A 14,907-nucleotide genomic window follows, 5' to 3' on the forward strand; every position below is an offset into this window, starting at 1 on the left:
TGTTTAAATTACCTGCAACAGTATTTCATACTTGTGTGATAGCAAAAATTTGCCCCTGGATTAATTCCATTTCCACCATGTTTCAAGGTAACAAACGGTGTAACTGTGTAGATTCTCAGACATCCAGGTCATTGTAATCCACAAAAGTTAAATCGAGGCAACTACAGTCTTCTCTTTAATCCATCTCTTATTGGGAAATCCAAATAAATGGATTGGAAATGGTTGAATAGCCTCCTGAAAGGGATTGTTGCAGAGTTCTGAGGGTCTACTGTAATCCAAAAAGAGGGGATTACCAGACCCTCTAGCCCTCTTTCTTCCTCACTTCAGTGGTGGTTGTAGAACCCTGAGGCCGAGCTCTGGCAGGCCTGTGATCTCCGTCTTACTGGACAAGAATTTCCACTTGGCAGCATGGCGCGCTCACAGATGATGCAGGTCATGCTTTTGTTCCCACTTTCCGAGAGACCAGAGAGCACTTCCAAGGACTCCCATCCCGACCATCGAAATAGCTCTTTGGTGGAAACGAGCAATGCAACAGTACACCAGCGCAATCATTCTTGGACTGAGAATGACTTTGCTCTCAACGCTATCAGTGACTGATGATGTACTGTAGGAAAACTCTCATTCTGATTACATTTGATAGACTTGCATAATCAAAAGTCAGCTGGTTGAAATTATACAAGGGAGGCAGGGTGGCGTTTCCAGAACGACGCTGGAAGGATAGCGCGTTTATTTTTTGAGAAGCCACAGATTAATTGTTCCTGAGAGATGTCCAGACCCAAAGCCACAATAAAATGCAACGGTAGTGCTGAAGAGCCTTATTACTTGCAGGTAGAGCCTGTTATTAGTCATGCCACTGTAACAAAGTACAGACTCCAGACACGAGCAGATTTACTCATGCGAGACTCAACCAACACGTGTTCTACAAGCGATGAAACGTGTACAACCACAATATGCCTTATGGGATGTTTGATCAGGTGATAGCCGCTAGAAGCCTCATCTTCACAGCTGGAACTGTCCTGGTTAGCTCCAAACAAGCTTTTGGGGTCAGCGCTGGACAAATAAAGCGTCTTTTAGCTCCGGTTGCTGAACATGATGACCGAGTGTTTTATCCAACTGGCCACACTCCCAATGCTATCGCCATGTTTGGGATTAATTTCTGTTAAGGATTAATTTCTGCAGGGTTTTAATTGAAAATGGAATGCTTCCTAAAGCCACCGCATTTGACTCGATACTCAAACTCAGTCAGGGTGATAAAAAAAAAGGTTGCATTTACTGCACAGCTACACATAGATGGTAGTTGGACAATACTGGGGGTGCTGTTAGAGGTAATCAGTATTGTGGAACTGATCAATTCATAATCCTTCCCTCCTCAGACCGAGCAATCCTATTTTGGATTAGTAGTACTGAATTGTAAACCTCCACAGAAACGCAGTTTAACTGACCATGTTGGTTAAAAAATAATGCAATAATTGAGGAAAAAGGCACAAGAACATGCAAACTCCACACAGGAACCCAGAACTTCAGGACTGTGATAGCTAGCAGTAATAGTGTGTACTGTTATTTAAAATGTGTGCAAATAAATGTCTCTCCCCCCCCCCCCCCCATCTGCAATTGAGTAAATAAAGCTCAAAGGCCACAATTTGTAGAAATGCGGTACACTACCTTGGATAAAAAGCATTTACCTGAATACACTCCAAAAGTAATGGGTTCTTCTTAGCCAGTCATTTGAATTTTCATATTCCTACCAACAAATAGTGATTGAAAGACCATTTGATGGAAGGTAAACATGGCCAACTCCACACGAACCCAGCAAGCAAATGCACTGTTGCGGAAGTCGAGTGCTTACCCCCAAAACCCACAAAGTGTGACACCTTTTATCTGTGACCTAGAAAAGGTTGAGAGGAGAAACTTCTCCAAGTCACATGCTTTTTCCTGAGAGGGGGCGATGCGGGGGAAAAGAAGTCGGCTCAACACTCGTATTTTAAATGACCATCAAAAACGTCTGTTGGTGACCATTTGTAGGTGGGTGTGCACGGCACGAGGGGGAGAACGTGGTAGAGTGGCGAGGGGGGTCTGTTTGGCAAACAGGCGCACACAGGAACTGGTTTTGTTTTTTAACTCTGGTCTGCCTTTGCTAGCGGCTTGTCCCATTGTGTGCCCATGGCCTTCTCGACCCTCAGCTTCCCTTCATTTCAGGGCTCTTCCTCTGCGGACGACAACACCCTGCGTCAGGCTGTCTGACAAAGCCGGGACATCCCCCAGCTTGGGACACAATGCAGTCACTTGGACTGAGTGATGACTGTTTCGCTCATAGAAGCTAGAGGATAGTTGTGAACCAAATTAAACTAATGCATTGTGAAAAACGGTTGTACACCCATATCGATTTTTAACATCTTAACCGATATCTTAAATGTGTGAGAACACACATGACGAGGAAAACATCACAAAGTGTCTGCTTATTGCTCTTAGTGTGTGGTGTACTAGAGATGATCAACACAACACAAACACAAAGATATCTCCTCACTTTAATCTACTATAATCTTTTAGAGACATCTTACAATCGGGCCATTTCTGACTGAGCGGAAATTACGCCCAAATTAAGACCGCTTGTCGGTATGCTTGTACCCCACGTTACTGGGTGGCAAACTTCATCCTGCCACTTTTTTTCTTCCACTAATTACGATCCAGTCACAGGACAGTCCCTGATGGTAATGGTCTTCTCAGAACAGTGTCATATTGGTACACACTCTGACGTGGTCTTGAAGTGTGCCTCTCTAAAAATAATGCAATGAGTCAGGACAGCTCCAAACACAGCTGGCTGACGGCTGTGCAGGAAACCTGCAAAACCTCTTGATGCTTAGGCACATTAAAGCGGACTGCCATCAGTCTGTGATGGAGACATGAGGTTTGTGTTTTGTTCTGGTGGCACAGTGCTGCAGTCAGGGCTGCACTGACAAGTCCCTGAGGGTAATACTATAAGGGAAGCTCTGTTTACGACAATACCGACATATGCCGTTTCGAGGTTACAAATAGTGTGCCGTGAACTAGTTTGAACAGCCGCATTAGAATACATTGTACTTAGTGTTTTCATGTGATTATATTTGGGGCCTCGAAGTGTTTTTCATACAAATAAATATTTTACTGTACTTCTGACTTTACTACTGCGATGGCGTAGGTTAAGTGACTACGGCGCATTCAGACTTGGGTACAAATTCAGGTTACGTTGCTGCCATAAAAAGAGGACTCCTGCAGATGAATATTTTAGGAGTTCAACTGTCTTATTTTCTTCAACTGCTGATCTGGTGACCCACTCATAGATTTTCTAAGTTTTCCACTACACAAGCAGATGCACAATGAGGAATGTTGTTCCTCTAAATTGTATTGATGTTATTAAATTAATGTCTCATCAACCGCTCAACTAATGTCATAAATGTGTCAAAAAGTATTTACGGCCCAACGCCACCAAAAACAACTTCAAATCCAATGCATCCCTCGGGAAATAACATTACCTGGCATTTTGGAGAAGTAGAACTCCTACATGAATGGCCGACAGTACTTTACATCACACAGTTGATGTGATAATTATCAGTTCTTCATACATCCCTTCTGGGCGCTGTTGACAAAGGGTGATGAGCGACTGCACAGCTGCCCAAGGCTGTAAGTCAGCCACATTAAAAGTGAGTCTCATGAGGCAGCGTGTTGTCACAAGTGCATCGCAGACAATGATAAAGTTACTTGTCAGCTTCCTCCAGAACTGTGGTGTTTGATTAGCTGCATTCTAGAGAACATAAGTAGCTGAAAAGTGTCATCATTGCAATGTCAGATTACAAGAATGGGTTGCTCATTTCATGGACAAATGCTATTCAATGTTAAGTTAGCAAACATTTGCAGATGTGTGCATTCCAATATCCCGGAAGACAAAAGCTTCTCCACATTCTCAGGAACAAGTAGGAATGCATCACTACGAACACTTAGCTATCATGCTAAAATCCAAATTGCTATATACTCCCACAGTCTACTCTCTCTTTCACACAGAAAATTGCTCAAAGTACCTATCCACCATTGGTACCATTTATACAGAAAACACCTGTCGGACGGCGACAATTGCTTCTAACAGCAGAGGAACTGAAAACGTAACACACTTACACACTGACGCCATCCCCTCTCTGTTGCAGCCTGATACTATCGCTGGGGTCCTCAGTTTACTATGCAGTTCTGTTCCTATGGCAGTGACATAACCAGAGTTTTTCGCAAATCACTAACCTATGCTAATGCATAAGTTAGAATTACAGTTAACATTAGTATGAAAAACACTCTTGGCCCATAAACATAAAACAATCAAATGGAAAACATATGGCTATAACTGAGCATTACAACGTCTTCTTATGCCACTGTGCCAACTACCTCATTGTGCGCCATGGATAACCTCTGGTCACCTTGAAATGCCAACTGTCATCAACTCCTCATACATAAACAACATAAAATTTATTTATCATATTTAGGACAGCTGCTTACCCACACATTGCATTTTTCAGCTATATTTCCTTTACTCAGATGGCTATTTGGACGGGACATTCAGTTAACACTAGTGACTGGTATGCATCACTCGGACCGATTGTTCACCATACAATGCTGTCATAAATTGACAACTACATGTGGTAAATACATTTCTCAGGGACAAAGATAAGGGCAGGTGAAATTCTATTTAACTCATCCCACACTGCACACCACCGTTTCCAACTCCTTCTCCTGTGGTTGGTGCCAGAGAAAAATGAACACCAAAACCACCCGACATTCCAACAGCTTTTCTGCCCTTGCTATCTACTTTTTAAACAGCTGACTTGCAAGTTCTTTGGAGTGCTACTTTTACTGTATTCACCATTGTAGCTGTATCACTATCTGCGTCATTTGCACGCTTCTGTTGTTGATCAATTTTACTTCACTATTGCACACTGTATATAACTTATTGAGTCTTTGTAGATTTGTGTATAGGTCCTAAATTTTGTTAGTCTTTTTTGCTACCGGTTTAGTACTAGTAAACGAATAATGGGCATCAAATTACTTCTGCTTTTTAACATATGTGCCCAATAAAGAGGATTCTGATTCTGATGTGTTTTCCTGAGAAAACTGTTATTCTTCAAACCTGAATTTGACAACAAATATTCACAGATTGTCAACTGAGATTTCCCAGGTCAACAGTTCAAACCATTTTGAGGTTACGAATAACGTAACCATGAGTCATCACACAGCACATAAAGGCTTGCTTAGTTACTGCCATACTTACTGTTTTTCAATAAGGGCTTAAAAGTGCTTTTCATAAATAGCACAGTAGTTATGACATTACCACTGTGTTAGGGTAGGTTGGTGATAAAACTACAGCGCATTCCGTCTTACATACAAATATGTATTAGCTCGCCGCCATAACAACGGAACTACACATAAACAGAGGACCCCCTTTATCTAAAAAAACAAACAATTGCGTGACAAGTAAGATGAACAAGATGGGAAGAAAACGAGTAGAGGAGTGAAGCAAAGAAGCGGGAACAAGTGAGCGCCTGAAACACAGACAAGAGTCCCTGCACAATGATTCAACTTCCTTCTGACTTCTGACTTCCTCTCAGGCCAGCTCTCCTCCAATAGTGGGGCGGTAAGAAATGTGGCTCAAATTAGAGTTTCCGCTCAATGGGGGAGGCTGAGAAACAGGAAAACAGAGGGAGGGGACAGAGCAACTTCCCGCATTTGCCAAAAAAATACAAGTTTGTTAGCTCATCTCTACTTTGTAATCTCTCCAGACACGACAATGAGGGGTCCATGTAAAGCTTGTAAGGGGTTAGACAGACAGGAGGCTAGCACTCAGCAGAAGGGTGTGCATTAGTGAGGCTGTAAAAGATCAACAGGCCCCGGCCAATGTCATTCCTCTGAGAAATTAGCGAGGTGCAGGAGATGGAAAGGGGGTGTATTTCGATTGATGGCACCTAACACAATGACTACACTGTTCTACGTGAACAACGATAGCTCATGACCGGCGGGTGGTTCAGTGGGGGCCCTCCCAGAATGAACACGCAGAAGGTAGCATAAAAGGGAACTGAGCGTCTTGAGATATTCCCAAACAAAAGTGGTGAGAGGGTCTTCAAAAACAACAATGGTATCCATCGAGTTGGAGGACAAGAGATGGGGGGGGGGGGATATGTACTTAAAAGCAAGAGAGACAGAGGGATTGCTGAGACAATTACAGGCTTCATCCTGGGCAGCAGGCTTTTCAAGAGAATATCCACCCTCTGTGTGTGTGTGTGTGTGTGTGTGTGGGGCGAGTGCCTACACACTCTGCTCTGGCAACACAACATATTAGCACAAAGATCCGTTTTTAAGAAGAGACTTGCCTAACAACGCTTTAACGGTTTCACAGGCAGAAAGGGAGAACTGGACAAACCCGCACACAACTACAAATATCAAAAGAGAATAAGATAAACCATCATAAAAGAACACCAAACTTAAAGAGGACCCCAGCCGTATGATAAGCAAAGTGTAAAACTCACGAAAGAAGTGTTTGAATAGGTTAGCCATGTCCATTTTTGGCTTGCCGCCGCCGCCTCGCCTCTCTGTAGTCGTCTCCCAGCTGCTCTCACGTCCTACTGCAGCTGGAGAGTTATTCCATGTGAACACGCAGAGAACTGGGGATGGGTGGGGGTGGGGGGACCGCCCACTCCCCGGCTCATGTGACCGGGAGGAGCCAATTAGAGTGGGAGCCAGGGAGGCCCAGAGCATAGGCCTCACGGAGGGGAAGAAGGAAGGAGGTGGAGGAAGAGGAACGGGGGGAGCTGCTGAACTCAGAAGAAAATGAGATGTAAAGATGTAAAAAGGAAGGCAAAGAGCTATTTTTGGGTGGTGGATTTTTGAAATTTAAACTAAATGTTTTCCTCTGGGGGTGGCGTTACCAACTGGGTGATTCATGAACTGCTCACCCATCGCATGACTGCAGTTGTTTGTAAAATTTGACATGAATCCTCTCCTACACACATCAAAGCGGCTCATACGCTGATGCATTCTTTCAGGAGGATGACACCACTCCACGCCCAAACACAGACTTTTTTTTTTTGTCTTTTGTTTTAAATAAAATGTTTTTCACCCACTTGTTCGCAAAAATTTTTGTAATCGCCCACAATTCTCCAGGTAAAATGTTTTTGAATGCACTAATAGATCAGGGTGGAATATTTAAAAGCTTCTTATGACTGTAATTATATTTTTACAAGCCGCTCAATTCTCTTCAGCTCATCTTTCGCATCAGGGCATGTTTACTGGATGTAAACCTGAGACTTGACCGTGTCTATGAGTGAGTTTAGTGCGTCGTCCGTGCAGCTGTTCACCTGTGCTTAGTTCACGTACGTATGCATGGAGGTATGGAGTCGTAGCGAGGCTCGTGTTACGCGCTGCACACCTTACAAGCAAGCTTCCAAGTGTGGCAATAAAACAATCACATGCTTGTAAATTAAAAGGTCATTGGAAAGGGCAACATGATATTTGCAAGTCATAACAACCTCAACTCGTTTTACTATCATTTTTGAACTGTTGCCATGCTACCAGGAAGAGAATGTTCCCATATACTGAAGATAAGATATTTGCACACACTGCAGCATTGAATACAATTAGAACTCCAGGACGCTTAATGTGTTCTCTACCCCCACGGGCCGGATTGGACCCCCTGACGGGGCGGTTCTGGCCCACGGGCTGTACATGTGCACCACTGTTCTCGCTGACAAACACAGGACATCCATCCATCCATCCATCCATCTTCCTCTGCTTATCGGAGGTCGAGTTGGGGGGGCAGCAGCCTAAGCAGGGAAGCCCAGACTTCCCTCTCCCCAGCCACTTCTAGCTCTTCCGAGAGGATCCCGAGGCGTTCCCAGGCCAGCCGAGAGACATAGTCTCTCCAGTGTGTCCTGGGTCGTCCCCGGGGTCTCCTCCCGGAACACTTCACCGGAGAGGCGTCCGGGAGGCATCCTAATCAGATGCCCGAGCCACCTCATATGGCTCCTCGCAATGCAGAGGAGAAACAATCTTTTAAAGAAACAAGAATTGACACACACTAAAACCGCATATGCTTTGGTCCAGTGTGGTATGCATTTTCACTCTAAAGAGGCTAAAATATCCAACAAGAACGGACTCACTTTTCAGTACCCCATTCGTTGGGGTGCTGGCTGCAGGGTTACGCTTTGAAGGGTCCGTATGGTGATTGGCTGACAGAATAGTTTACCTTCTTCCAAGAAGCTATATGGTAATGCAGGTACAGCAATGTTTTTGGTTTAAGACAGAGAATGTGTGACAAGGTGTCAAGTGAAGAAGGATTTTTACCCAGCGTGTCCTTGAGGTTCTTGACAATGGAAGCCTTCCTGGCGCTGTTTTTCCTCTCCACATAGTTGGACGGCACGAAGCCCGTTTTGTTGGTGGCATTCCGGACTCTCCACCAGGACTTGGAGTCGTCGAGGAGCCAGAGGCGCTCGTTCTTCTTGATATCTAGCTCCTGGTCCTGCTGGGCCATGTAATCAAACTTGGCAATGACAATCACCTCTTCTGTCATCTTGCACAATGGGAACTGCAGAAGAGGACAAAGAACACGTATTTTATTTTAAATGATCCATTTTTAACTAAATGACATTAACTCCTACACGTAGTTTGTACAGGTCACCAATGTTTTAGAATCACCAAGGAACAGTCTACTGCGGTAATTGCTCAAATTTGGGGGCTTCCAATGCAGTTACTCAACATTTGGGCCAATTCTTTCTTCATGCATTGCTACATTTCAATTTGTAACTTGAGATGCATGTTTTTTAAGACCAAGCAGCAGTTTCCCTCCAGGGGAACAATAATAAAATCAACAAAGAAACAAACATGCTCAATGACAAAATCTTGCCAACAGATACTGGAGAAAAACTGATTGCAATGGTTCCAAAGAAACAGGTCAATATTTGGGTTTTGTCTTAATGCTCTTGAGATGGGTTTGCCACTTTGGACATGTTTCGCGTAGTGATTCTCTTTCAAAACAGTGAAATATATTTTCTGAACAAACACATTTGGTTATCCACAAATCCATAACTTCAATGTCCAGTTTTTGTACAACATAAGCAGCATAACTGCATCAAGAAGATGTGACTAAAATCGTTGCAGCTGTACCTGTACTTCATCAAAGCTGATGACTTGAAGGGCTCTGACACTTCACTGCTGGCCTAAAAAAGAAAATGAAAAAAAATGATGCAATAAGATTTTAAAATGACCACTTTCTATCAAGGTCCCCTATTTGGACAACGCTTTCTATTTTCCATTCTAGAGTCCGAGTGTTAAACATTACCGACATTACAGACATAAACTGCAACATTTGTCCAAATACAATAGAGTCCAGAAGAGCAGAATGCTGAACAGATGCCAGCTACTATTGGCAAAGTTTCTTCTCTGCACACACAATTTCCCTCAGCCAACTGTGTTGTTGAATCAACAGTTATGAATGACTATTGTTTGCAACTTTCAACACAAAAAGCTGCCAAAGAAATTTAACAAAATTGACATTTTCTGATATTTTGTGTAAGAATTGCTTCCTGTGAGAAAACAGCCAACGACTGTCCATTGTTTTTCATAAAAAACATATTTCAGACTGAAGCAGTTTGGATGGTCATTTCTGCCAGTAGTGCGTTTTGCAATTCCTCACTTGAAAACTAATGAGGGTTACGTTTTAAATCAAGCATTGGACTTTTATTATCTTTAAGTAAGTAATGCTGTCTTTGTGAGTCAATGCTTGCTTCATTAGGCAGGGATGTTGCTCATCACAAGAACAGCAACACTCCGCAGGCATTCTCCAAGTGTGTCACTACAGAACAAACAGCAACATTCAACCACTGGTCTTATGACAAATTCCACCATTAGCGCTGCTACACAATGCTAATGTGAAGAGTTTGGGTAGCATCGACAAGAGTGAAGAAGCATCGAAGCATCTATTTGGCTGCTTCAATGTCTGGTTATTGGTTCTACCTTTAACCTCTGAACTGACTTTAGGGACCAGACACTGACCTCATTGATCAGGAGCTCTTGGTTTAGTTTTCATTTGAGGCACTGGTTTTGGGTCTCGGTTTCAACTGCAGCTGGCCCTGGGACCGGCCCAGAACATGATCCTTGGCAAACACAAGGACCACAGGGAGCTAAACCAATTTTCAGCACGATTAGGCATGAGTGGTAATATACATAAATAATCACAACGTTGCGGTCGACCCTTCTTTAATATCTTCAGGAGGTGTTGAGACATTTATCATTTGCGGAAACAGCCCGGGATAGAATCATGAGACCACAATATAGTAGAGCAATTCTACAAAATTCAAATATACTGTACCGGTCGTCCTCGGTTTACAATGATACCGACATACATGTCAATGTAACGAGTGGCGTAAGAATACATCATCACAAGAAGGCACATAGTTACTGTCATATGTGCTGTTTTTCATTTAATTTTATATGTCTATCATGTTTTTCATACAAATATTTACTGTAATTATGTCTTTACTACTGCACGAGCGTATGTTAGTGATAGACTACGCTGCATTCTGACTTTCAAATTCAGAATGGAATGGAACTACCTGTATATCCCAAACAAATGCTGCCTTTACCAGGTTTAAAAGGAAAGGGGATACTGAATATCTAGCTCCGTTACGAGTAATGGTAGGTCTTGAATCTGGTTAAAAACCCCTGTCGAAACTTGATAGTTTCATCTAATGCTATTGACTCCTTCGAATCGAGGTAATGAAAATTGAAAGACAACGTCAGAATTCAAGTCAATTTCTATACATTCTATACTCATTTCCTCCATTTAGCTAATTATTGGGAGTCCAACTTTTCCAGTGCCAAATGGAATGCTTCCAAGCTAAAAAAAAAAAAAAAAAAAAAAGACAAGTGTCAAGGAAACAAACACAACAGTATCTTAGAGAGTATCGGGGATTGTACCCATGGTTGTACTTGTTTTGTGCTGAATGTGCTGCTTCTCCTCTTGCAACATCCCTCCGCATCATTCCTTTATGACATTTGTGTCATACTTCCCTTTCTAACAATGCTTAAGAGATTCATCAACATAGGAACAGCGCTTTCCCCGAATTTCCACTTCCACTCGGCACTTCAATCCCACATCCCTTTAGCTACCGAGGCCACTGGCGCGCGGGCGGCTGAGCGCTAACTGCACATTAACTCTGCAGTGACTTGCAGCCGTGCAGATGTGAGGGAGGATCAAAAAAACCCAGCAACAGATGCTGCAAGCTAATCGCTCAGCTGCAGCGTGAGCCAAGGCTGCTTGTCCAGCCAAAGCCCTAAAACACCAGGGCAGACTGGTCAAACTGCTCGAACGGTGTCACATCCACAGTCCATTTGCCACACACACTGTAAACCATGAAGCAACCTCATCCCCAAGCATTATTGTACTAATCTACCTAAGTATTCAAGTTTTATTTCCCCTACAGCTTTCTTGAATGAAAGACACTTCCAGCTGGATTTTTTTTCTTTCCACCTTTTTGTTTCTACATCTCTAAATAATATGTCTGAAATTTGGTCAACTGAGTGTAGAATAATACCCCCTTTCTGACAATTTCCTGCATGTAAGATTGTAAAAGCTGCTGCAAGAAATATTAATTCAGAAAGGCACAGTAACAATTGGAAGCATGCAAGATTTGCCAGGTATCAAGGGCAGAAGTCCGTACTTGGGACACAGACTCACAATGATGTCCTAAGTCAGTGGTCCAAGTCAAGTAGCCTTTTGCGCCAAATGGGAAATAATACAGTATAGCTATCTGAAAAAGCAGCGAATAAAATAACACAGAGAAGAATGTAAAGTAAAAACAGCATTGGTAGGCTTGTTTTGTAGTCAAGGTCAACATGGACAGCCGGACCACATGGGACGGTAGACAGGTGGTCAAGTGTGGTGGAAAGTGAAGGGTTTTCCGTAGTTAAGCGTGGCTCTCTTTCCCACTTTAAATCTATAAAGTTAGGGTAGTGACAAAGACAAACAATAAAAGGTACATCCTTGTTTCTTTTAACAACACCCATTAAAGCATCACTTCCTGTTACCTAAGGAATGCTAAAGCAATTGCACTTTTATGTGTCATGTGGAAAAAGCTTGCAGTTAAAAAGGACACTGACAGAGGCAAACTTATCTACTGTCGTGATAGCTGCTGTGGGTCAAAGACGGGTCACCCATCGAGATTATCAGTAATCCACTCGCATTCACAACCGTGCCAACAGTGCTCACAACTGGCTTGCCAGTCACCAACACTGTATCATAAGAGAGGCATCTGGTACAGGTGAAAATGAAACACCATGACACCTTTTTACAAAGTATCCAATAGGAACATTTTGAAAATGTGAATGACTTAAGCGGCACAATAGCATCTGTGTCTCAAAACCGCGTAGTTACATTTTACAGCAAAGTATTTAAGAAAAACAAACCACAAATGACTGTTAAGCAGGCAACACACTCCAATAATCGGGCCAAATTTGAGCATTTGTCCTCTCGTACGATCAAAGTCAGCAAGGTCCGATTGTCAGATAGCTCAACGATTATCTTGACCGACTATCCTCTGGTGTGGGGTGATTTTTCCTCCACAATCTGGTCAAAAAAACAGCCAAGGATGACAGTTGCAAATATAAAACCTGTTCAATATTGCAGATTACAAATTCTTGTGTTTCCAAAACAAAGTTCTGCCAAGCCACGGACTCTGTAACTGGGAGTGAAAAAGAACAATGGCGTCTTGACAGTCTCTGTCCAAGCAAGGACAGAGCAATATGTAATAAGTCTCACATTCACTTCAATTAGCATACATGCAAGTTCAACCTGATTTTGACCTCTAGTCAGACTCTGTTCAGCAAAAATATACATTTTTTGCCAATCATCTGCTCAACATTACATTCATTATCAAAGGTTGTCTGGACCTGGTTTATTAAGACATAGTATCGCTCTGTTGGTCAGTGGCGATGCTTGTTAAAAACATTCTGTTATAAAACACCCTTTTATTGGTTGTTAGGCTACTCAGGAGAGCACGGACAATCTCACGTTCAAACGTTGTGATACAAGGTTGTCATTCGATAAGAGACTATATGTTAAAAGACTTGTACAGTGCAACCACGCACGAGTTATGCCACTCTGAAACAACTGACATAACAACATCCGGCAAACCCACAGCTGCAGACACAATGTGGTTATCTCAGCAGGGTAAAATGAAAGGAGCGCTAGTTAAAGAGCAGCCAAAGTGTCTTCTATGCAGTCCTGCATTGTATAGGGATGCAGTAAAGGAGATATGACATGAGAAGATCTAACAGTGTTGGATTTCACTAAATGGTCTGAAAACAGGCTTTGTAAAAATTATGTCACAAGAATGCCTAAAGCCTAATGGGACAAATATAGATCCATCATTGTTAGAGTGGGGGAAATCGTAATGCTGCACAGCCAGATTGCTGTGGCACTGACACAGTACAGCATGAGCTCACAGAGGCAGACAGTAACCTAATCCCTGTGACAGCCTGCTAAAATCACAGGGCTCTCGCCTTCTGGAATGTGCTCTGTATGCTCACTCGCCCCCTCTGGCACTGCGACACTTCCTGCGACTTACACCAAATCCTCGATTTTTAGCCACAAGTCTCCTTCAAGCGGCCTCGTGAAGGCGCGATTTTCACATGGAACTGCGGCAATTGAAGCCCACGGGACGGCATCTCATCGCGGCTGTCCTAGATTCTCCCAAAACAAAACAGCAGCATCACGTCAAAGGGTCATGGGAGACTTGGTGGGCCAACTATGAGACAGGAAGTGTGGACAGAGGGGTGAGCGGATGATGGGAAAATTATCCATTCTGACAGAAAGCAGGCTTGACCAAGTTCAGATTTTCTTTGTAGTGATGCAAAGTGGCATTATCTATGTGTCGCAGTTCAAATCAGGTTCGGGCCCAATTGAAACATTTACACCAGCGCTTCTGTGAGCATGTCAAAAGCGTATTTCATAAGTCTCAAGCTGAGCAACAAGGCCACACATAACTGCATGAAAGCAGTTGGCTAAGCACCCTCTGGATAAATGCCTGCAGTGTAGAATGGCCCAAAACAAACGGTGGGAAGTCACAGGGATTAAAAACAGTATTTTTAAAAACAAATGTACAATTTATAACAAGGACTTAGAATTTTTTTTTTTAATTTTATTTGTGTTTCACATGCATATCAATCCCTGTTTAAATGGTCCCACAACTGAAAACGCCAAGAGGCGGGGCCTTTTGGAATGGTGTGTGACGTTGCCGAATCTGCATGTGAAGGTCAAGGCGTGAGCTGTGGCTGACAGCAACTCCTTCGTGAGTGTGCCCATTGTGTTCGTGTTCTACTGCTCTCCCTGCGTTCAATAAACAGCTGACAAGTGCATCGACAAGTGCAAGTTAACCCCATTTGCCACACTTGTGTCAAGACCTGATTAATAAACATCCGATTTAACACAGTCGACACAATTCTTAATGATCAATTACTTGATTAATCGATTACTATGCCCAGCCTTCGGTAAATGGCTGGATTTTATCAGAAACTACACAAACGAAAAAAATCAAAATCATATAATTCCCATGCTTTCACTTCCCCATTGTCACCTCCCATTTCATTACAACAACAACAACCACGAGCGAAGGATGTGACCATGGAGACCACAGAGGAGACAATCAAAAACACGAGTGTAGGGAAACGCGATGATGCCGATTTTGGTTGAGAGGAATGGAAAAGGGACCAGATGCCAAACTGCATGAAGTTGTTGATACACAGGGGTTTGAAGCGAAAGTGGAATACAATAAATACCCCAATGTAAGAGAAAACCTGTTTCTTCAAACCCCACCTACCTGTAGTGGAACATCCACATCCCCCCTA

General features: G+C 43.0%; 1 protein-coding gene across 3 annotated transcripts in view; it reads right to left on the reverse strand.

Annotated features, from left to right (window-relative positions):
- The window catches only part of nck1b (NCK adaptor protein 1b), a 29,275-nt gene that overhangs the window by 8,120 nt on the left and 6,248 nt on the right, over positions 1 to 14,907 (reverse strand). For 2 of the 3 annotated variants that reach the window (XM_061759022.1, XM_061759023.1), the window contains exons 2-3: positions 9,169 to 9,221; positions 8,350 to 8,590 (exon numbers count right to left, since the gene is read on the reverse strand). In XM_061759022.1, coding sequence (XP_061615006.1) covers positions 8,350 to 8,575 — 226 coding nt within the window. In that variant the 5' untranslated portion in view covers positions 8,576 to 8,590; positions 9,169 to 9,221. Of the gene's footprint in view, positions 1 to 6,536; positions 7,227 to 8,349; positions 8,591 to 9,168; positions 9,222 to 14,907 lie in introns of those variants that run through there. The other variant, XM_061759021.1, reaches the window with a different exon arrangement.

The sequence above is a fragment of the Phyllopteryx taeniolatus genome, chromosome 20, assembly GCF_024500385.1.
Source record: "Phyllopteryx taeniolatus isolate TA_2022b chromosome 20, UOR_Ptae_1.2, whole genome shotgun sequence".
NCBI lineage: Eukaryota > Metazoa > Chordata > Actinopteri > Syngnathiformes > Syngnathidae > Phyllopteryx > Phyllopteryx taeniolatus.